At 41.1% G+C, this 23,170-nt stretch overlaps 1 protein-coding gene across 1 annotated transcript; it reads right to left on the bottom strand.

Moving 5' to 3' along the window:
* Nucleotides 1-13,951: 13,951 nt before the first annotated feature.
* On the bottom strand, nt 13,952-20,711 carry mych (myelocytomatosis oncogene homolog). Its single transcript, XM_067586328.1, has 3 exons — nt 20,487-20,711; nt 18,216-18,773; nt 13,952-17,172 (listed from the first exon to the last, which is right to left on the bottom strand). Exons 2-3 carry the CDS (start codon nt 18,757-18,759, stop codon nt 16,580-16,582), a joined length of 1,137 nt encoding a protein of 378 aa, XP_067442429.1. The 5' UTR covers nt 18,760-18,773; nt 20,487-20,711; the 3' UTR covers nt 13,952-16,579.
* Nucleotides 20,712-23,170: the final 2,459 nt, after the last annotated feature.

Genomic DNA, 23,170 nt, shown 5'->3' with positions numbered 1-23,170 from the left:
CGGCCCCCGAGGGCCACTGTAGGTGACTTATACAGCCTTAGCTGGCAACGTTCGGGGGTTTTCAGTACAATAAAACAAGTGTCTACATTTGTGTGGCTGTGTTGCTTCAGGGTACAGACAGAAGTTGAAATACCAGGAGGGAACACCTCCTCTCCCAGCTCCTATTATCCACATGTCAAGCTGTCCTTGGGCAAGACACTAAATCCAGAATTGCTCCTGATGCTGGTAAGGCCTTGCATGTTATAGCTCCGCCACCATTGGTGTGTGAATGAGAGACCCGTTGTAAAGCGGCATATAAATGCAGCCCATTTGATTAATCACTGCAAAGATTGAGGACATTTTCAAACCTATAGTTCACTTGCTCTGGTCCGAACCAGTGGACGAATTTTCCTCTTGGTTTGGTTTCTTTTCACACAAAGAAAAATCCAAGTGAACCAAAATGCATCATTAAAAAAAATTGGCCAGATGTGTCTGGGGCGGAAGCAAAAACATAAGCACAGGAAGAAGGTCCTGAAGAAGGTCATCCTGGCCTCTTGTCGGACCTTGAATCATTCTCTGGCTAGCTGTTAGCAACTGTTGATTTCACTAAACCGCATCCCAGTATGTAAAGCAACCCGGGCGACATAAGCCTCTTTCCTCAAACTTGCAGAGTACGCCTTGTAGTTATATCAGATCAAGATCGGTTCACGTTCTCACCACAAACAAACCGCTCCAGAGATTGTTTGGGACCGGGCCGAGACCACTTCCTCAAAAGGTTTTGGTGCAGTTGTTTTGATCTGCACCCAGGTATGATTCAGATCTGCCCAAAAAAATTGTACCGAGAGGTAAAAATGAACCAGAGTCTGATTAAACAACGCAGCAGGGACTCATCATACAAAGTGACAGAAAAAACAGGATTTCTCAGAAACAAAGTTGAAATGTATGTTGAGGAACACTGAAGAAATCACAAAAGAAAACTTTGAAATGTGAATTTAGAGCGGGGTAAAATACTTCCAGAACCAGCAGCTAATCTCACACTACTGCCCTGCATGTTTTCCTTCTTTTTTCTTCTGTTAACACCCTGGAAGCCCCCCCCCCCCCCCCCCCCCGCTGCACTAATACAGTGCTCTCATTGAGATAAATGAGGAGCCTGGGGTTTTGTCCTACAGCACTATTGTTTATGTTGAGGGGCCATTAGCTAGTGTGCTAATCAGATGTGTTCAGAGAAGAGCTGAAGACCCCCAACTGGCTGCCAGAGCGGTGACACGTCGCTGTTTTCTGCACGTACGTAGTAGAATTGAACCCTTTTATGTTGCAGAAACCTTTACCTGCATGCGTTCTTGGTTTTTCAGCTTCCTGAAACACACACAAGTGTTTGACAGCAAAGGCTGGCTGTGTGCAGAGTAAACACACTGTTCAAAACCAAACAGCAGCATGTGAAGGAGAACATGAAGGCATTTGATGTTGAGAGAGTCAACTACATGGCTAAACTTTCCCCCCAGAACTTCCACCGACGTAAACCTGGATCTAAGTCTGACCTTAGTCAAGCCTTTCTCTTTATTTCTTATAAACATTCTTTATTTAAACCATGGAGGAAACAAGTCACAAGTTGCCACGGGGGAATTTTCAAGATTCTCAAGACTCTACATTTGTTTTTCCACTCTCAGTGATATGAAGAGTGGGACCTCCCCTCACTCCCCACTCTCATTTACATGAACTCAGTGACCCCAATGAGGAAGCAGATAGAGGAATCAGCCTGATTAAAGTGCACAATCAGCAGCAACCTGACCTAAAACACCCGAATGTTGTATGTTTGATTGTCTGGTTCATGTTTTACCGTCTCGGTTAAATAACAGAAAGATAATAACAAGACATTTTTAGTTGCTGACCCTCCACCAGCTGTGTCCTTGCTGATGTTTGTGTATAGAAACAGCTTTACCTCTGCTTCATTACCTGAGCTTTTTAATGCATGCACAGAAAAAATACCCAATATCCGTTAGAGAGACCAAAGTCAAATTGTCTATTTTTAAAATCTCCCTGCGTCATCATCCATAGAGTGAGCAGAGGAACAATAAACTCCCACAGATGACAACACCTGATAAGGTTTACAGTGTTTTCCCCCAAAATGAGACTAAACGCTCCACTTCAAGTATTGTAAAAGATCACAGGATCTTAAAGTCATGAAAGTGGTTTCACAGTCTCTCAGGTTGCTGTTGGTCTCCATTCATTTCAGTAAGCTATGAAAATCACCTTACAAGGATGTGAAACTCGCTTAGGTGCAGCGATCTGTCACAGAGAACATCATGATTCTTTGTAATGTGGCGGATTTGAAAACTCCTCCTTGATTCAGATACTTGTGGTTAAGTATGGCAATATATTGGTTAATTCAAAACCAAAGCTTTCAGTCCAGACCACATCACACCTCTTTCAGCCTCTTTGCACTGGCTCACAGTGTAGTTTAGGACTGACTTTTAGATTTTACTGATTAAAGCTTCTTAATGTATTTCTGACCCTTTAGTCCCATAAGAGCATATATGTAGCTATATGTAGCTTGAGATCCTTGTCCAGATGTCATATGTCTTTTCCTGCATCCTGTCTTCGCGGTCAAGGACCCCGAGGCTGTGGAACGACCTGCCTGAGGAAATAACACAAATAATCAAACTGTCTCTTTATTTCTTTTATCTTATTTTACTGCACACTGTCAGTATTCAGTTTATCATGGAACTTCATCAGGCATCAAATTCACACAATGAAACAACATCTTCATACTAACTAGAGCTACAGCCTGCAGCAATAAATCAAAAAAGGGAAGCCAAATCTTAAACACCTGATTAAAACATAAACATAAAAACATCCTTTAAAATGAGACAATCAATACATATCCAGGGAATTTTCTGTTTTTATGTTTCTAAAGTCTACTAATGAAGACAACTGAATAAATTATTGTCAAAAATAGTGGGAAAATGTTTTAATTAAACAATATATGAAGGAAAGAAATGATCAAAATACCAAAGAGGAAAAAAAAATTCTTATGAAACATAAATTTCTTTTGTATGATTTGTTTTTCTTTAAACTCATTAAGATATTTCTAACTTGGATATGAGACTTGGGTCACTTATTGTCATGCTTGTATTACTTTCTCATTCAAGTGAATGGGAAAGTGTCCAAGACTGGTACTGTAAATGTTACCCATTTAATAATTAATAAATCATTTTATAATATGTTGATTTTAATTTGCTTCCTTGTGTTCAACACTTTGTAGCTTCGGTTTTAAAAACTTCTCCAGAAATAAACATTATTATATTATTTTAAAATGTTCATCAGCATTATTATAGTGTCATCAGCAGAGCGACTCACTCTCATTTCATTGTTAAAGGTGTTTACAGATGGAATAACTGCAGTAAACAGTATCTGGTTGTCACTGCATGCATGCAAACAGGAGTCAGGTCAGAGTTTTAGGAAGCAGACTCTACGGAGTCTCCCGCACCGCTACGATCCAACAACACCAAAACAGAGCAGGGAGATTACAAATGTAGGAGACAGACAGTTAGCTGCTTCCTTTAACATGCTAACGATGTGTCGATAGGTTAACTAAAAATACTTTCACACGTTAGAATGAAAGAGGGGCGGTCAGAGAGGCGGAAGGTGAGGAGGAGATGTGACTGAAATAGAGCAAACAGGAGGCGTAAACAGGCTTCTCAACTATCAGGTAAAAATCTGCAGCCACTGCGTCTCAGTGACATTTACACATGAACACTGAGGCTATGTTAACCTGTTGTTCACACATACAGACAGCTACTAGGCCTAACCCTAACTGATAACACTACATCAAAGCCGAGGGCTCTAACATGCTCCTTTTTTTATCAAACACCATCTACATGATGATGACGCCTTGTCCCCTTTGCAGCATGTCACTGACACTTTGACGGTGAAGGGGTAGAGGACACGAGGCAGTACATTATGTGATGCATTTTGTTTATGGGTACACATGCTTGTCTTTGTTTCGGCTCAGGTATCTTTGTCTTCCTAGTAGATGGGATGCAGGAATGGGTGTAATCCTAACCTGAAAGTAAAAGTAGGCCTATTTCATTTTGGGGTTATTTGCTTAAGTATAATAACAGCAGATAAATGTCAGAAGCACTCACATGTGGATGCATGAGCAAAAAAAAAAAAAAAAAACCTCTTCTGGGAAACTTCCCACAAGATCCTGGCTGCAGGAATTTGCTTCCCTTCAGGCACAAGAGAACTCTAGAGAGGTCAGACACTGATGTTGGGTGATAAGGCCTGGCTCACAGTTGGCATTTCAGTCCATCCCAAAGGTGTTGAGATCAGTGCTCTGTGCAGATTAATCAAGTTCTTCCACATCAAACTGAAAAAAAAAAATTTCTGTATGGACCCGGCTTTGTGCACAGGAAGCATTGTCATATCGAAACAGGAGAGGACCTTCCCCATATTATTACCACAAAGTGCACTAAAATATCATTGCTTCCTGTAGCATTAAAAGATACGTTCACACATTTTCAAGTCTGTCTTAAAACAATAGATGCCCATATGAGCACTGAAAGGGAAGAGGTTTTTCTTTGCTGAAATCACCCTTCCTGTTCATACCGACTATTAAAAGATCCCCTTGAAATGTGTGTCAGTGTAAGTGATCCACAGTGTGTCCACACATTCATTCTGTGCAAGAGTTACTCTGAAGATAATATGAGGCTTCAGCCATCTGAGTTATTCAAGTAAGTTAATATCTTGCAAAGTTACAGTCTCTTTATCATAAAATTCCCTCTTTGTGTTTCCTCAGACAGTGTTTCCCCGCTGAGCTGCGGTGGAAGTATAGTAATAAAAGAGGCTGTAATGTTGAAAAGTATTGAAATGATTTGACTCATTCGGAAGCTTGAAGTTTCATATTAGCTTCAGAGCACTTTTAAATGTATTTTTGCACAGAAGGAAGAAGATTTTGTCCCCCATTACTTACAGTGCGTTATGAAGGGATCTTCTAATGGTAAGTATGAACAGGAGGAATGAATAAGACAAGAAAAACCTATTTAAATGTTAATTTGGACACTTGAATATTGTTTTAAGACAGACATGAAAAATTGTGAACCTATCCTTTAAGACTCCCCTTCAATGGTACTAAGGAGCCAAAAACCAGGAACAAAGACCCGGACCAAAAGTGCAAAACAGTATGTCGACAGTGTAAACCAGATGGCTCAACCATAGTTCATTTGCCATGTGAGGATATTGTAGGAATAGTTATTTAAAAGCTGGGCAGTGAAGGTCCAAAAACCTAATCTAGAAGTTTACAGAATCATCCAATAGGAAGGTTTGTTTTTTCAAGGTAGTTGTGTATGGTATGCCGTAAGAATACTGAAATTAGGATTATCTCAAATCTGTGAGTTTCATTTAATTGCTTTCAGACTGAGATACTGGTGAAAAGAAACTGGTGCTGCAGGGGTTAACACACACACACACACACACACACACAGGAAGACGCACACTGACGCTCTAAAAAAACCGACCACTGGCAAATCTGAAGTGATCCATCACACATTCAGACACTGCACACAGCTTGGTGTGATCAATACGCTCTCTGTCAGTTCAGTCACTGATCACATGTGAAGGTGAATAGGTGCATAATCTGTCTCTACTGTGTAGAAACTGCATGTTTATTGTACATTATTGCATACCTGATTTTACTTTGTAAACTTGTGCATATTCATTTGATATACAGACATTTTTGCCTCAGAATTTTGCATTGCACCTTCTGCAAGTTTGCTTTTCATAATAGTCCCTTGTGTGGAAAAGTGCTAAGCATTCATTTATAATATTTACACACCCCTCATATGTTTGGCTGCTGGTCTGTATAGTTTGAGTGTGAATCAGCAGCGATTTTACCTCAGAACAGACTGGCGGCAAATAACATTCATTTTCGCAGCATGAGACTCATTTTATGAGAAGAATTGCACACACAGAAACAAAGAAAACACACACAAATGCACACAGATAAGAAAACAGACACACATTTACACTTTCTTGGCATCCCTACTGGCTACACTGTACACACACACAGTCTCGTGCTTGTGACAGAGCTCTGATATAATAGCCTTATTATGTTAACACAGCCCTCATAGCCAGTGACGTGCAGACGGGAAACGCATCATAAGAGTTGGATGGCAGCCCTGGGGGGAGCTCCTGGCCAGGCACCAGAGCTGAGGGTTCTGGGTAATGGGTTACAGATGACGGGAATGTAGGGCAGCTGCGTCAGCCTTGGAACAAGCTAGAAGGACGGTCGACTTACCGGCTGTTGAGTCACATCCAGGATAAATGTGGATTTAACATCCCAGCGTGAACACATGATGATGAAGATGACGACTGAGAGCAGCTGCCACACGCTGAATGTCCGAAAGATAAACTGATGCATTGTTGTTAGACGAGAGACTTTCACACCAAATCTGGTACAATGACCTTTGCTCAGAGAACGTTCAGAGAAAGAGCTGAAACCTCAGAGGAAGCTGTTTTACTGAATGCATTCGTTCTCGAGCCATGAGGAAAGGAAACTCAATTTACTATAATTTCTTTTTATCTCATGAGCTGAGCTGGATGGTGAGCAGGACAATGATGAGCTCTCCAAGAAAGCTAATGTTAGCGTGACGGTTGAACTCTTTGAAGGTTAGCGGGCTGTTTGCTAAGGGATCAAAGGAAATTTTCAGGTTATCATATGAAAGATTTTGAACAACAGTTGTCTGTCAAGGTGTTGCTTTCTCATAAAGATAATTTATTCATTCTTGAAAGCTGCAGTCTACAGTAAAATACATCTTAAATACGAGAGCAGCAGTCAAATTCACTTCACTACAACAATTCTGTAAAATGATAGTGGCTAAATGCAGTTTATATTTGTTACTGGCAGTGTTAGCTCTTAAGTTCTGTTGCTAACTATTCAATTCAATTCAATTTTATTCATATAGCATCTCGGGGCACTTTTCACATAGAGCAGGTACTCTCCAACAATTCCCCCCATGAGCAAGCGCTTGGCGACAGCAGCAAGGAAAAATCTTCCCTTTAACGGGAAGAAACCTCAAGCAGAACCGGTTTCTAGGTGGGCGGCCATCTGCTTTGACCGGTTGGGTTGAGAGACAAAGAAAGATGGAAGGGAGGGGGAGGGGCGGCGAAGGTCCACAGTTTGGATCCCGGAGTTTCCTGCGAGATGAGAAAGCACAAAAAACTCTGGGGAAGAAGCCAAGTTAGTGACATGCATTAATGGTACGTGAATGCATACAGATGGAGAGGAAGTCTCCTCCTAGAGCTAACCATGCAAGCAAAAGCTGTGGTTTATGCCATTTTTAAGCATATGCTGTCACGCTTCTGTCACACACAAGTAAATATGCTTAGGTAGCTACATAGCTAAAAACACATCTTTGATTCAATCCCCCCGCTGCCCAAACTGAAGTGTTTCTTTCTTACATTCGTATTCTATATACTATTTATGGTGGCTGACAATAGCATCCTTATCCTTGGTGAAAATAAGGTTGTACCTCGTTATTGTTAGTTACTAACATGTTCATCACTCTTAAGTGTCCTCTGGAAACACTTCTGATGTTGTTTCTTTAATGTGTTGTGGTATTTGCAGAAATTGATGAAGATGTTTTCTTAATTTGCTTGTGTTTTGTCTATTTACATGTGTTTTCTTATGTTGCAGTTCATTTGCCCTTGTTGGCTACTGTATATATTACCATTTAAATGTCTCACAATATGTCACAAAAATCCAGTTTAACACCATAATATGGCTATATTCACTGCCTGTTTGTTGCTAGCTGGGTTAGCTGTTCAGTTCTGCGGCACATACTGTGTTGGTTTAGCTTTTGTAGCTTCATGTTTTATGTAACAGATGGTTTAATACAGGCAGCCAATTGGGAAAAAATGTTCACGTCAGCCTCCTAATTAAGTAATAAAGTGTCAGAAATAGTAGAAGTTTCTGGCGATATCTCCCATTTAGCAAGACAAAACACAGAAGTATCAACAAACCATGTGGCACTATATTTATTTTCACTTGTTTGCTAACTGCTACATTTATTTAATACACTATTAAATAGCTGATTCAGGCATTTATGTGGTGTCAGCACAGGTCTAGCAATGGAAAAAATCCTCTTGGAATAACACTTGAATGATCAGTCAGAGTAACACAAGTTATTTTTTTTTGTTTGTTTGGTTTTGCTCTTGCATCAACTGCAAACACAGTTTATGTATTTATCCAAATAAGGCACATCTGCTTTTATAAAGCTACATAGTGAAGCGCTAACTGAGCTAATAGCAAATGTAAGCTTATGTTATGGTGTTTTATGTCCAAAATCTGATTGTCTGGAACATACTGACTGTATTGATGAGCAGTGGAGATTTGGAATATCCCAAAGTTTGTCATTTTGCTCGCCATGAGTAATCCATCATAACTTTAAATCCAAGATGACTACAGCTGTAAATTCCTTTATAAAGGAGTAAGAAACAAACTTGTCTGAGCCATCAAGACTGAGGTGAGTGTTTAATACTCATACTCATTTCCAGTGGAGTCCCCCCCCTAACTAAAAGTAGTCTAGTGATACAGTTTACAGGTAAAACAGGGTCACAGACAGTTTGATAGGACAGACTATAGATTTCACACAAATTCAAAGTCATGCTGCCACACTTATGACTCGCGCGCGCGCGTGTGTGTGTGTTGAATTGTGGCTCAGTGTCTGTAATCAGAATGTGGTTTGGATTGAATTGTTATAACCTTCTCTCTGAGGTCTCTCATTATTCCCTGCACTGTTGGAAAATAAAACTTCAGCCTCATGCCTGCCTGCTTTTCTTCATTTTCTGTCTCCCTTCGCTCTTTTTTCTCTCATCCTGTACATTTTTCTTCGTGTCTTCTCGTTTGTTTCCTCTCTCGTGTTCCTTCTTTTCCATCTCTTCATCCACTATTCACTCTCTCTCTCTCTCTCTCTGTGTGTCTGTGTCGTGATGTGGTGGATCAGAATGAATGAGTCAGAATATTTGGGTCACTAAACCACACGAGAAGCAAACACAGTCAGCTACTGTACAACCCCCCCCCTCACCCTCCCTCCCCCCGCACACACATACACACACATATGTTGTTCTAGGTCACTTTTGGGGACATTACATAGACTTACATTCATTTCCTGCAGACTTACCATAACTCTATCCCTAATCCTAACCCACCACTAACCCTAACCTTAAACACTAACCCAAAAATAAGCATCCCCGGTTGGGCAAGCCATCCCCAATTAACTGGTCTTAAGTCTGAAATTTATTCTTAAAAGTAGCCTATGAGACACACACACACACACACACACACACACACACACACAAACACACACACACAAGGTTCTCTATGAAGAAACTTTTTAAGAAAATAAAGCATCAAATTGAATAAAAAGTGAAGTCACTCATAGCGCTGACTCATTTTTCTTCATTTGGATTTAATACAATTTATTTATAGAGCGCTTTTCAACTCACTCAAAGAGGCTTTACACAGAAGAAGAAAGAAAAATAATCTATAAGGTTAACAAATGGCAAAGGTGATATACTGTATACAGGGTTAGGGTCACATCATAGACATAAAAAACATAAAAAATATTGCAGTACATAACTGAAGTAAGACAGAGAGCAAATCATTAGCACTAAAGATTAGACTTGGAAATGTAGCATAAAGCACCAAACCAAAATGAGGAGAAGAAGAAGGCACGACAACATCCTAAAAGGACAAAACCAGAGGATAAGGAGGAAGACAAAGATATAAAGAATAAATCATTCATTGATAAAAATACAAAAAACACATTCTAGAACAATAAATGATGAACCAATTGTCAAATAAATAAATATAGTGTGACAAAGAGCTAATGATCATGATCATGAAAAGAAACAGTGTTCATGAGCACCGACTCTCCAGAAAAGCAGCTATTTTATCACATTTGCTCCACAGATTTGCACATGCTGGATACTTCACATCTTATGTCTGTGGGACACATCCAGCGGGTGCTCTGAGTGCATCAAATGATGAGATGCTACATGACACTGCAGGTGCGTGTTAGACTGCAGAGCCCCTTTTTTATTATTTAATTAGACACACAGAAGGAAGGAAGAAGTGTGGCTTTTCACCTCACTTTTTTTCCCCCAAAAAAGTATTAAAACATCAATATAAACTTGTCAAACTCATACCTTTTCCGTACCTGATGGTGTTTGGCTTTTTCAGCTGTAATTACACTAACGAGATGTCTTATTTAAGCCTTTATTTCTAGTAAAACTGTTGATTTTTCGTTTAATTTTACAGCTTTTTTTTTTTATTATTGCCTCAATATGTACTAACTGAACTCAGTATACATCATGGCAAAGTTCTTCTTTTTAGAGTCTTTCAACATACAAAACGGACAGAAAAAAAAGGATTTCTCAGAAATGCAGGTGAAACATTTACAACCTCTGACAGTAATATAAACCTGTATGACTGACTTATCTGGATACAGCGCAGGAAAAAGCAGTAATATAAGAGATAAAGTCTAATAGTTTGCGTTTGAGAGCCAAGTTTAAGCAAAGCTCTACCTCCTTACTTCGTTCAACCAACTACATGTCTTTAACAGTGAGCAGGAAAAGAGACTTGTGTGTGTGTGTGCGTGTGTGTTTTTTTAGCTATCAGGTTTCTCTCTTCATAAAACAACAAAGCTAATCTGTCGCTCGCTGATGAAAAGGGCTTTATGGCATCGGAACTGATGTGTTAGCTGCTATCTGACACACTTGACAGTCACCGCTCGGACCGCTCACCTTGACCTACATTACTACACACACACACATAAAATACACACACACACACACACACACACACTCTGACATTGCAAATGTGACACTACAATGGAAATTAGATCTAGGGAAGAAAACTGATTGCTGTTAATACACAAGTTTGGCAACATAACATCCACACTTGGAAACAAAGTAAGCTAACCATGAACTGTCTTGCTCTCCATAACCATATTTCTTCTATTTATGTCAACCACTACTAAATGTGTCCTGTCAATCAAAAGAAAACCAGTCAGCCACTCAGAATTGTCTTTTTTCTGTTTACCTTATAAATAAAAATGACTTTGGACCACAGCTTATTGTTGACAAGTGGAATCATATTTACAACATTGATGCCTAAACAGTTCAGGCTTTTAGGATCAAATCAACTGGAAATAAAGGAAACTGAACGCTGAAGTTTTGACTGTTGAACTGGTGAAGCAACAGTTTTCTAAAGGGAATTTAAATGAAACACCTACGCTGCACAGGAACAAGATAACATAGAAACACACACACTCACACACACACACACCTGTCTGGCACATGTCCACCTGCTCCACATGCACACTGGGACACATGGACTGAGCTCAGATTGCACAACACATCTACCTGCTGGAGCCTGACACTTTGCCCTGAGACAACATTCACATATCTCTACACATGGGAGGGGCTGCTGAGAGTGACAGGTGTGTGGGAGTGAGCATTTTTGCGCAGAATGAAGACTGTGGATTTTTCCCCTCTGTTTCTCATAATGCGGTCTGACAGAAAATGTGTTCCCCATCTATTTCAGCGCGGAGGGCGGCCTCCAGTCATAAATTCAAAGTCTCCTCGTTCAGCAGTTTGAAAGAGGGAGTGTGACTGACCTCTCATTCAGGATATAATGACGCTGCATATCCTTGTTTATATAACTGCCTGAAAAAACAGTACAAGCAGCAGAGAAGGAGGGATGGATGCTTGGCAGTAGAGAGCACAAGGATGGGGAAAGAGATTAATGACTGTTTGATAAGAAGCTGTATGATTGACAAATTGTGGAACGCTGTTGTCAGCCCGCTAGCCTTGCTAGCCCCTGTTAGCCCCTGCAATGAAGGCTGCGTTCAGACCAACATTAGCTGAATAAATGCATCCTTCTTATTCCTTTGAATGGACCCCGTGCGTTGATGCAGTGGGGGGTGTCAATGTAGAGAGCTCCAGCAAAACAACACAGGGTCATTTGGCAAAAAAGTTGGTTCAACCAATGCAGCAAATTAACGTTATGTTGTCCGGCAAGGCGATGCGTTGGCCAATCATATACATGCAAGCGCACATTCCTGGTGAATGCTGTATTTTGACTGTTAACCTCACAACCGTTATGACCAGAGTTGTAAAAAACCTCTCTGTGAGTATTACAATCCGCTGTTTTGGCGCCTGATAAATATTTAAATGCATTCATCTGAAACTCCAACTGGACTTCCTGGATCATATTTCATTGTCTCACCAGTACCTTAAACGGCACGTCCACAATAATGCAGCTCCTTACATTGTCTTAATGCAAGGCTGTCTTATGGTGCAGACACATTGGATCCACTGATGGATGTCGAGTAGATGGATCCTGTTCATTTTCTATGGAGAGCAGGAGATCCGGCCACAAGGTGCATGATGGATACGGCGAGGCAAGTTGATGGACCAACCGCTGTATCTGAATTTGCATAATCACAACTCAACCTCAACTTTATGCAAATGAGTCTGTCCAGCGACTCACGAAACTCAGATCAAACTGTCAAACTAAATGAATCAAGGTTCTATTACTGGATTGCCTATTTTCTGCCTCAAATGTTTTCAGAAACATATTTTATTGTTTAGCAGTAAAATGAAAAAGTTTGAAGGTTGTTTGAAGGTCCTGTTGTCATGCAATCCTGTTGGATGGGGAAAAACACCGTCCACGCCGTCCACCCATAACAAAATCTAATTGTAGTTTCTCATTACACAGCATGGTTCAAGTGTCTCTTGGCTAGTATTGGTGCACACTGCTTTAAAACAATGTAAGGCCATGTTCAGACGGACGTTAGCGCTGTGTAACATGCAGCTCTCCTCATTCATTACAATGATCAGAGGCAGCAGCAACACAATGCAACCCAAACCACAAATTCCTGGTTTATAACTTTGTAACTTGAACAAGGCAATTCTACTGTTTACCCCACAATTGTCAATACGGAGGATCAATATGTAAGTTGTTAAATCTTGTCTTAAAGTATAAAAAAACACTGTTGCAGTGTTTTAGTATCTGATAAGCTGAATTCAAACTGATCTGTTTCTCAAACTGGACTTCATGGATCACATATCATTTGTTTCGGGACCTGCAGCAACAAGCGTAGGGTTTTTTTTGGTCTAAATGGCTGTTCACAGTGAAGGTAAACAACCTCTACCTCTGTACAACACACAGGTGATTCCTGACTGTCCAATGGCTGTCTGGCAAGCTAGGAAGACACTACATGTACATAAGGCAAATTAAGAAAAGGCATATTTCTCCTCTTTTGGCGGAGGCTAGCTGCTCTCCCCAATACCAACCCTCCAACCAACTCCTGGTAAGACAGCAAACAAGTCAACCCTCCAAAAAGGCATTACTGTGATTATTCAAGATAAACTTTATTTGTCCTGATGGGGAAATTTTCTTTAGACTCCGCACTAAAATACTGTAAATTTAAAATGGTAATCCCCTACATTAAAGAGTGATCTTATTACCGTAACACACTAGCAGTGACGCATTAATGTCAACGATGAAGCCCAGATGTTCAACAGTAACGAAGACGGATGTTAAAATAAAAAGAGAGACTCATTTACAGGCTGACAGCTGTGCTAAGGTTGTTTAATGAGGTCTGAAGGTGATAAAGCTTCACTATCAAGTGCGTCAACATCCTATAAAAACATTTTTAGATCGTATTTTTGGTTTATCATTTATTGTTCCTGAGCTTCAGGTAAAAAAACAGGTTTAATGTCCCTATTTCATTAATCTTGTGAAGAACATTGTAACTCTGCTGCAGTAATAGCTTTATAAATAAGCTTCCCTGTATTGTTTTTTAATTATCGTCCGAAGTTGTATTTAGACTATCCATCATTGTCCACTCAGTGTGTTTGTGTGTGTGTGTGTGTGTGTGTAATAAAACCACACAGGCTTCCCAACTATCATTCATTCTTTAATTACATCAATATTAAAAAAAAAAGTGCTGCTTGGTAAAGAATAACATTTCTTTTAAATCCTCAAATTCAAATGAACAAAAGAAAAAAAGACTAAAATAATTTATGATACAATAACAAAAATATTTACATTTTTTTTTAAAAATCTGTACAATTTAAACCACGAAGAAAAAAAAACATTACAGGCCAGACTGCAGTCAGGTGGAGGTAGGTTTATCATGCTAAAAATTCATCCCTGCTGTCTAGTTAAAACCTCACTGAGCCTTTTACATCTGAAGGCAGTTCTGTGAAGACTGAAGCTCTAAAAAAGAAAAAAAAGGAAGAATAAAACAAAGAATGGCAGATATTTGGAAGAAAAGAAGAAGCTGGTGCTGATTCCCTGGAGAAATAGCCCGTATTGGAAGAAGATGAGGTTTTAACTAGACAGCGATGTGATCAAACCGAGGAAACGAGGAGTCCTGAACAGAATACAATTCAAGGCAGAACAGGTTTTTACCGTTAAAACACCTTAACAGCTCTATTATCATTAATCCTACCACCCAGGGTCTGTTCAAGTACACTCAGACTAGAGGAAGAAGAACTGATAAGAAACAGGATGCTTTTTTTTTTAAGACATTAGCCACAAATAAGCGTTTGCGCATTTCATTACAAACAGCCCATTGATTGATAACATTGGTGATAATGGATGACAAGATTTAGAATAAAATGGCAATTCAATTTTAAACGTTCGACCCCATTATTGATATTTCAAACTTCAGATCCAGCCCAAAGTCACAAAACCACCTGCAAGGTTCAACTGCTAGAAGAGGCTCCAGGTATGATGTGATCAAAAATATTGGGCGCAAAACGACGGCAGGGGAACGCCGTCCGTCTTTCAAAACAGGGGAATGTTGGTAAAAGTCAGTGGCCCTCAGTCATGTAACACGTATACGGTTCAAAGGATTCATTTCACTGCAAAAATGTGGTATTTTTCATCATCATTAGCTTAAGATCTCATGTCACATCTGCTTAAAAGAGGTGATCAATCTAGTTTTTCCTCACCACGATAAAGCCTGAAAATGGAATATTAAATCCTTATGACTTTCGCAGATGTAAAGAAATGAACCGGATGTCATTTAGACATTTGGAGACGATCTCACATAGAGAATCTTTACGCATTTCCAAGAGAGTTTGATGAATGAGGGCCACTGACAAATGAAGCAAGCAATTTCCACTGGAGTAATGGTCGTCTAATAATAAAAAAATAAAAAAAATCGACCGTTTTCTTAATATACACATAGCAAAATGGCTGCTCTATAAGCGACAGAGCTCAATGTCACAGTATCGCTGCTGTTGCAGCTTCCTCTAACAAGAATCTTTAATAATATTTAAAGGACACCATCAGCCCGTCACTGTTTCGAACACGTAAGAACCAAATGTTATCCAGAGGGTTTTTTCCCTCCAGACTTTGGCTGATTTGCTACGGCAGCTCGTCTCGCTTCAGTTCACCCTCCGGTTCAGACTCCTCAAAACCTGAATGCTGTTTATTATGGCTACATTTGAGTTTGTAGAATTTATTAATGATAAATGCTTAAATACACATAATAATTTCCTTTTTTTTTTTTTTGCACTCACATTCACACATTCATTCACACACATACATACGCACACACACACACACACACTGAAGTGAGTGAACTGGTGGTGAACTGGAGCGAGGTCGAGCTTTGTTATGTGTACAGTAACAAACCTGGTCAATACAGTATTGTCATTAACACACATTAACCTGATAACAGAGTGGTGTTGGGCCCAAGGGTCCGCCTGAGGCCAGACAGGACTGAACACACACTGAAGAACCTTTTCACTGATCAAAAAAAACTTAAAATAGCATCAGAATTGGAATTAAAACTGGAATTGACCGAAGCGAAGTCGACCAAATAACCTCAAAGCCACCATCAACCACCTGTCAGAGTGGAGGGATCACTGGTTACTATGGCTATAAGACATCCTGAAAATATTCAAGTTTCATTCAACTACTGAACACTGAGCTGCTGTGGCTTCCAGTTATTTGGGCACTTCTGCATCGAGTCATTTTCACCTGCGCCATTTGGCATCCCCCCCTAAAATCAATTTAAAGCTTCCCATATGGGATGAAATGGAGAAACAATAACAAAAAAGATATTTTTCCTTGTGTTGTCAGTGTGTCTTTCAGTGTGCATCTAGCCAAACTAAAAAAAAAAAAAAATAAGAAAAAGAAATATCTGCTCGCTCCGTCCTAGTTTCAACTTTTAAAAACATCCTACGCTCTACAACAGTCAGCAGTCAAGGCATGAGAATGATCAACTCTGAGGCAATGAGTGTGTGTTATGGCAACAGTTGCAAGTGTGCACGTGTGAGATTCAAATCTACACAGTCCAGACCTATTTTTTTTACCAAAAAAAGTCATTGAAATGTCAAATTTGTGCGCTCTTTTCAGCATGAGACGCCATCCTTTACCCCACCCATCCCTCTGTCTTTGTACAAAGTCTCTTCCCTTATCCACCCCCCCCCCTCCCCCCCCCCCCCCCCCTCCCCCCTCCCACAGAGATAAACACCTAAAAACAAAGCTCCCCACCCATGGTTCGACCCTGGTCCATTAGCTGTGGAGCTGCTCCAGCCTGGCTTTCAGCTCTTCTTGTTTGGCTCTAAGTTTGTCCCTCTTGGACTGCAATCTGTGGCCTTCCTCCTCCAGGCCGTAGATGCAGTCTCTGGCCTTCTTCAGGATCACCACCTTGGACGCCTTGTCGTTGTGCGACAGCTCGGGCACGTTGTCTCGCAGGCGCATGAAGCAGTTCTTCAGCTCATTGCGCCTCTGCCTCTCCATCACATTGTGTGTCCGCCGCCTCTCCTCCTCATCCTCCGTCTCTGTCGAGTTCCGAGATGAGTGGTGGTGGTGGTACCGCGACGAGGACGACGAAGAAGAGCTGCGGGAAGAGTGGTGGTAGCGTGAGGAGCTGTCGCTCCCTCTTGAGCGCTTGTTGGACGATGTGGAGGATGAAGAAGAAGAGGAGGAAGGTGGCGGCGAGGCAGGGCACGGCGCAGCGTAGTTGTGCTGCAGCTGGATCTCGAAGTGGTGGCGCTGAAGAGCCCGCTGCTCCTCTTCCTGTTTCTGCTGACGATCAGCCAATGAGGACAGAGGGGAGGGGCTGGAAGAGCAGCGTACCACCGTAACCACATCAATCTCTTCCTCTGCGAGAGAAGAGAAGAAGAAAGGAGAGAAGGGTTAGATGAGTTTTCTGGCACAACCTTGTTTTCCGACCCTTGCGGTAATTTTATCTGCTCTGTGACGGCATGATGACATTTGTGGAGCGCTGAAACCAAAAACAAAAGTGTAGACACTGTACACACCATGTGGGCTGGGCTCTCACACTCACACACAGTAGTGAAAATATTTCCTTCTACTGTAAACAACCATAAACGGGCAGAAGCTTACAAACTGTAACTCTGTTAATGAGTGGAGGTGGCTCTTGATTACAGCAACAGTTAAACGTATAAACAGTAGTTTCAGTGCTCTGAAATGTGTTTCATGTGGAATTACATGAAAAGCTATTTACTGTTAAAATGAACAGGTAGTTATGTTTCTCAAAAACTAAAATTAAAAAAGATTTTCAACAAAAAGTTACATATTTTCACAGTTAGTAATCCCTAAAATAACCAAAAAATTCATCAAATGCCAGTTGGCCACTTCCTCTCTGGTTGATAGCCAGGGATGCCGAAGGGCTTGAGTCAGTAAAATGACTCATTAGGCGATAATGGATTGAGCTGCAAATGTTACCGCTGAACATGAGTCACACACACACAGTCAAAACTATCTCCTAAAGCCTCTCATCTACTCATGTCAGGCAACAGTTAAAACCTCGCCCACACCTCTACAATATCATCGGAGTCCTGAAGACTCCAGCGATTACAGGTGGACAGCAGGCAGCCACATAAACGGAGTGCAAAGAACAGTTTTGGGCTCAGTGCCACTAAACATTAACAGTGAAATTATCTAAATGAAATGAGAGTGAAGCTGCACTGTGCGAAAGAGTGTTTGTACTGATAAGCCGCACAATAACAAGGCGAGAATGAGATTACAGACGATTTGACTATCAGCACCAAAACATCCAACTGAAATCAAAAATATAAAAAGAATTGAAAAAGCAGCACTGACTTAAAACCTTAAACAATGACACCAAACATTCTGCCTAAAGTTCATGAATATAAAATTAGGATAAAGTTCCTGAACTCACCAGAGTCACTGGATGAGTAGGTGGACAGCTCGCCACCGGTTGACCCGTAGTCCGATGTGGCCTCACTTGGCTCCTGAGCATCCATCAGATTCTGGCAGTCTAGCGTGGAGCCGGCGATCCCCTCAAAGATGCTAGTGTCGATGTCAGACAGCAGGGGGCTGGAGCTGAGCATGGAGGAGACCAGTTTCTCCTCCAGGCTCTTGTCCGCTGCCAGGCACTGCCACAGGCAGTCCTCGCCGCTCTCCTCCAGAGGGGAGCAGGGCTGGCTGGTCTCTCCCTCTTTCTCAGCAGGGTCAGAGTGGAAGAAGTCGCAGTTCCAGTTGAGCTGCATGTCCTGGTCCTCCAGCAGGATGTCCGAAACATAGCTCAGCTGGTCCTCCTTGGACAGAGGCTTGCTGCCACCCAGTCCAGTCTTCATCGGGGGAGACTGTGGGGGTGTCGGCAGCGACTGGAGGTCCTTCATCAAACTCTGGCAGAACTCATCGTCAAAGAGCAGCGGCTCCGAGTAAAGCCAATCGTGCGACTGAGCGAAGCTTTGCAACATTTTTATTGCAGAATCTGGAAGGATAACAAAAACCAGAACAACAAAAAAAAAAGTCAGAGAGGTAGAGGAGCTAATAAAGTTTAAATCCAGAGAATCGTAGCCAGTAGTGTGTGTAAAGCTGCGCTGTGTCAAAGTTAAAACAGGGTAAATCCCAGCAGCAGCAGCAGCAGCAGCAACAGCAGCAACACGTGTTGTAGTGAAAGTTTAAACCAGTTTCTCCAAACTGAGACCCCGACGTGTAGTGTGCCACCTTTTATCTGTGTTTACATCACTGTAGCCCCGCCCCGCTGCTCTCTGGGAGGCCCGTAAATCACCCCAAATATTTAACACCCCCCCCCCCCCCCCCCCCCTCCTCCCTCCCCATGACATCACAGGAACAGCTGGGAGAGTCGGGGGTAGAAACCTAACACCTCTTTCCACAATTTACATTTTTCCTTCTCAAAAAGTTAATAAAAAAAGTACCGCAAATGGGGTCCGGCTGCCTGCTGACACGGAAAACAATACTTAAAGAGAAAGGAGGGGTGGCTTTTGTGTTTCTTCTTTTTGTTACTCAACACTTCATCCTCTGCTGTTGTTTCACACACACATGACTGAATACTTCAGCTTGCCTGCACGAAATCAAGACACTTTCACAACTTTTTTTTTTTTTTTCTTTACAGAGAATAAAAAAAAAAACTACTTTGCTCAACACAAAGCCTGGTTAGTTATTCTGTAAAATGCCACAGGGGGTCTTGTAAGATAACGCTAACGAGTCAGGATATGCTATTACAAACGATAATAAAAACTTTAAATTTCAATGCACGAAGCTCTAAAAGTCAATTTTCTGGTATTATAAACTTTCCTGAAGCAGCCCTATTAAGTGTGAAGGGGGGGGGGGGGCAAATCTTGTAATAATCCTATGGAGTCTCATGGTATGTGTGTGTATAGCAGGCTGTGCTGGAGAACAAAGCCTCAGTGTGTGTGTGGTGCAGACAGGCTCTCTGGTAGTTAAAAGATGTCTTTCTTTACCATCACAGCCTGGGAAACCTGAGCCAAAACGTAAATACAGACTTGTCTGCGTCGTGACAAGACGGCAGAAAATAAGTAATTAACGGCATTTATGACGACATTTTCCCCCCTCAAGTCTACATAACACTAACCGACTGTTTATTACATATGAATGCACGCCTTTCACTAAAAACTACCGGCGACTTAACCCGGTCCATGCGTGAACGCAGACTAACGGAAATGTCTAAAATATTCACATTTCTAAATGAGGTTTTGAATGGAGATCAATTCCTCTGCTGTTAGGGTTTGACTGCATGCGTTTGCACGAGACTCCCGTTTATGTATATTACAAAAAAACTCACGTGGAAATATTTAACCGGATTTTTAAAAAAAGCATCACTAAAAATACTCAACATGCAACAAGCCATGTATCTACAATGGTTTAGTATTTCTGTGTGAAATGTCAAAGTGAATGCACCAGAAAAGCTCAGAAAAGTCCTTTAAAAAATTCCAACGGTTGCCCCGCTGTAAGGGTCATTTAAACCTCGCGTGGGTTGCGGAAGGTGGGTCCCCCCCACGTGAAACCGGCATTTTCTTTATTCTTAAAGCTTTAAGCTACATAAAAAAGCATGAACACGACAAACAAATGCACAAAAGCACAATTTGAACAACCAGCTGTTAGATGACTAATGCTCCATATGTAACTGTTAAAGTCACCCCGGTTCATGCAACTCTCTTACCTTCAGCTGTCCTTATGGAAGAGAAATTCAGAATGAAGAAAAAAATCGAGGAAACGTCCGAAATATCCAATTAAGTCCACAGAGATAAATATAACACAAAATTATTTTCTGGTGTGAAATTTTCTGCGTGTGAAATTAAAGTTAGAGCAGGGCAGCATGGTGTGTACCTCCAGCTGTCTCTCTCCCCGTTACTATCAGACAGAGTAGGTGTGGCCGTCGGGGTCACTGGGTTTATATCTCCGCGACTACCCGGTCCTTCCGCGGTAACCAAAATCGCGCCAAAACATTAAAAACGACAGCCGCTCGTTATCTGCGATTGAACCTACCGCCCGTATGGCCGTCGTCACTAATTGTTTCGATCGAGTCCGCGCGGAAAAAACGGGGGCAACGGCAATTATGGTTTATTTCGCATTGAAGTTGGGGTCTATATGGTCTCGGCCGCGGAGTGATACTGTGCAAGGTGGGATTCCAGGAAAATGGTGGCGGGTAAAACTTAGGACAGAAACACACGTGGATTGTGAGGAGAAGCCGGGTGTCTTACTGCCTGTCTATCTGCCTGTCTATCTCTCCTAGGGGCGTCAGATGTAGCTGTAGGAAGAGCGAGGACCATTTAAAACCATTGAAATTGTTATTTTTAAGCACTGTTTAGAAATAAAGAATCAAGAAAGCGATGCATTCAGGATCAGTCCTCCTTGTGGTTATGATTCATTGCAGAGACATTTAATTGTATTAGTCATTTGTGGGGATTGTATAGTGAGTACAGTGAGCCGGGTTGACATTTTTTACAGCACGGAAGCAGAGCTCATATCCAACATGCTGTAAAAAATGTCAACATACATATAAGTTTTATTTATACCCCCCCCCCCTCTCTACCTTTAACTGTACTAATGTGACAGGGAGACAGGCTGGCAGACAGGCTGGATGCTTTCAGAGCCACGTTGTCCTCCAAATCCAAATCTTGCAGGGGTGTTTCACCATCCATCTATCCCCTCCTCCTTCTACTACTACTATTACTACTGCTGCTGCTGCTGCTGCTGCTACAACAACCACAAACTATCTCAAACTGTCATCTCAGCCACATAGTTTTAAAACAGTCCATGCTACACTTGAAGCTTTTCTAGACTTCAATTAAGCTATAGGACACTTTATAAAACTTTTCTTTTATTGTTATAGGCTACTCTACATGTGCATATCATTTTATTTGCAGTGAAATCATAGTTTTATGCCATAGGCTGCACACTTATTTTTATTTATTTTTTTTACAATATTTTGTGGTCCCCCTTTTTTTTAAATAAATGTCATTGATATGTTTTCCCATTGCGCAAATGTTGTGTTTTTGCACATTTTCCTGTGCAACATTAAAAAATCTGAAATAAAATGAAAACAAATAAATCACATCCATAGGCAGTTGACATGAAAACAAAACAGATACAATTATATTTAAAAAAAAAAAAAAGTATAAACAAACAAACAAACAAAACACATGCTGTAGTAAGTCGGTGAAAGGACTGTGCATCGGGATGAATTAACTCCACAGAGCCTCAGTCAGATACTGCAGCCCTCCCTTTTCCTCCTCCGCCCATGTCGCTCCTCTTGTGAACTACACGTTACATAACGGACAAGGATTCGCCGCTACACGTGCGGACCCACCGGCCAATCAGTGTGCTAGCCTGCCCCGGTTCACGTGAGTTCTCAGCAAGCTCCAAGGAATCTTGTAACGGGAGCTCACAGTCTTTTATACCCACCATATTCATTTATATCTCGCTCCTTAAATATACACACACACACACGTCTATTTAATATGACATTTCACATGATTGGTGGTCATCTGATGGTTAACAAACACAACTGCACACACATACTATATAATTTGATGTGGCTTTATTATTCTAAAGATCTATTTGCAATAAAAAAATAAAAAAAAAATCACTGCTAATTTATGTTGAGAATGTTAAAAAAAAATGCATGATGCTGGTCTAAGCATAACAAAAGGCTGTTACACTGAGCTGCATCACATCTCAGTGTGTGTTCATACATATAAATAAACAGCTCCTGCTTGTTTAGCCTATTGGTATTTATGCATGCGTTTTTCTGTATGCACTCTGCACTTTAGGAAAGAATCACAGCCTTGTTGGGAGTCTGTCACATGGAAACTATTTTTGTTGAGTGTAAATGCTTTCTATATTTCCACAAAAGGAGGAGGAGGAGAAGAAGGGGGAGAATGTATCATAATCCTACCAAAAAAAGAAAGATAGAAAGAAAAAAAAAAAAAATGCCCTGAATTTGAAAAAGTCTGCGGTTCCAGATTTGAGGGGAAGGGGTTCCTGTCTGTAGCAGCTGATGTAGGGCGGATCACAGCAGCAGAGCAGAATAGAACATTTTGTAATAGCAGCAGTGGACACACACACACACACACACAAAGACCACTGAGCTGGATGTGAATAAGTGGGTTAATATGCCACCTACAGGCCGACTGGCAGACTGACTGACTGGCCTGGTTTCAGCTCTGAATACTAAACCTCCTGACTGGTTGAGTGAGTCACTGGTTTAATTTCTGACTAACCGTTTAATTCGGGGATTTCCAAATTGTTTCACATCAGTCCCACCCTAAACTTTTCACTTTATCGAATTATATAACTCTAATATGATTTTAACCTTTGTAACCGTCCACACTGAGATCAACT

This window comes from Thunnus thynnus, chromosome 4 (assembly GCF_963924715.1).
Source record: "Thunnus thynnus chromosome 4, fThuThy2.1, whole genome shotgun sequence".
Taxonomy (NCBI): domain Eukaryota; kingdom Metazoa; phylum Chordata; class Actinopteri; order Scombriformes; family Scombridae; genus Thunnus; species Thunnus thynnus.
The sequence above is the reverse complement of the archived record's forward strand: the minus strand, read 5'-3'. Positions and strand labels throughout refer to the sequence as shown.

What these genes read in the sequence shown, in the direction of transcription:
- mych (XM_067586328.1), bottom strand. Translation starts at nt 18,759, where the DNA reads ATGTTGCAAAGCTTCGCTCAGTCGCACGATTGGCTTTACTCGGAGCCG. An exon ending in CTACTCATCCAGTGACTCTG is followed by an intron (nt 17,173 to 18,215) that starts GTGAGTTCAGGA and finishes CTTCTCTCGCAG; the next exon opens with AGGAAGAGATTGATGTGGTT.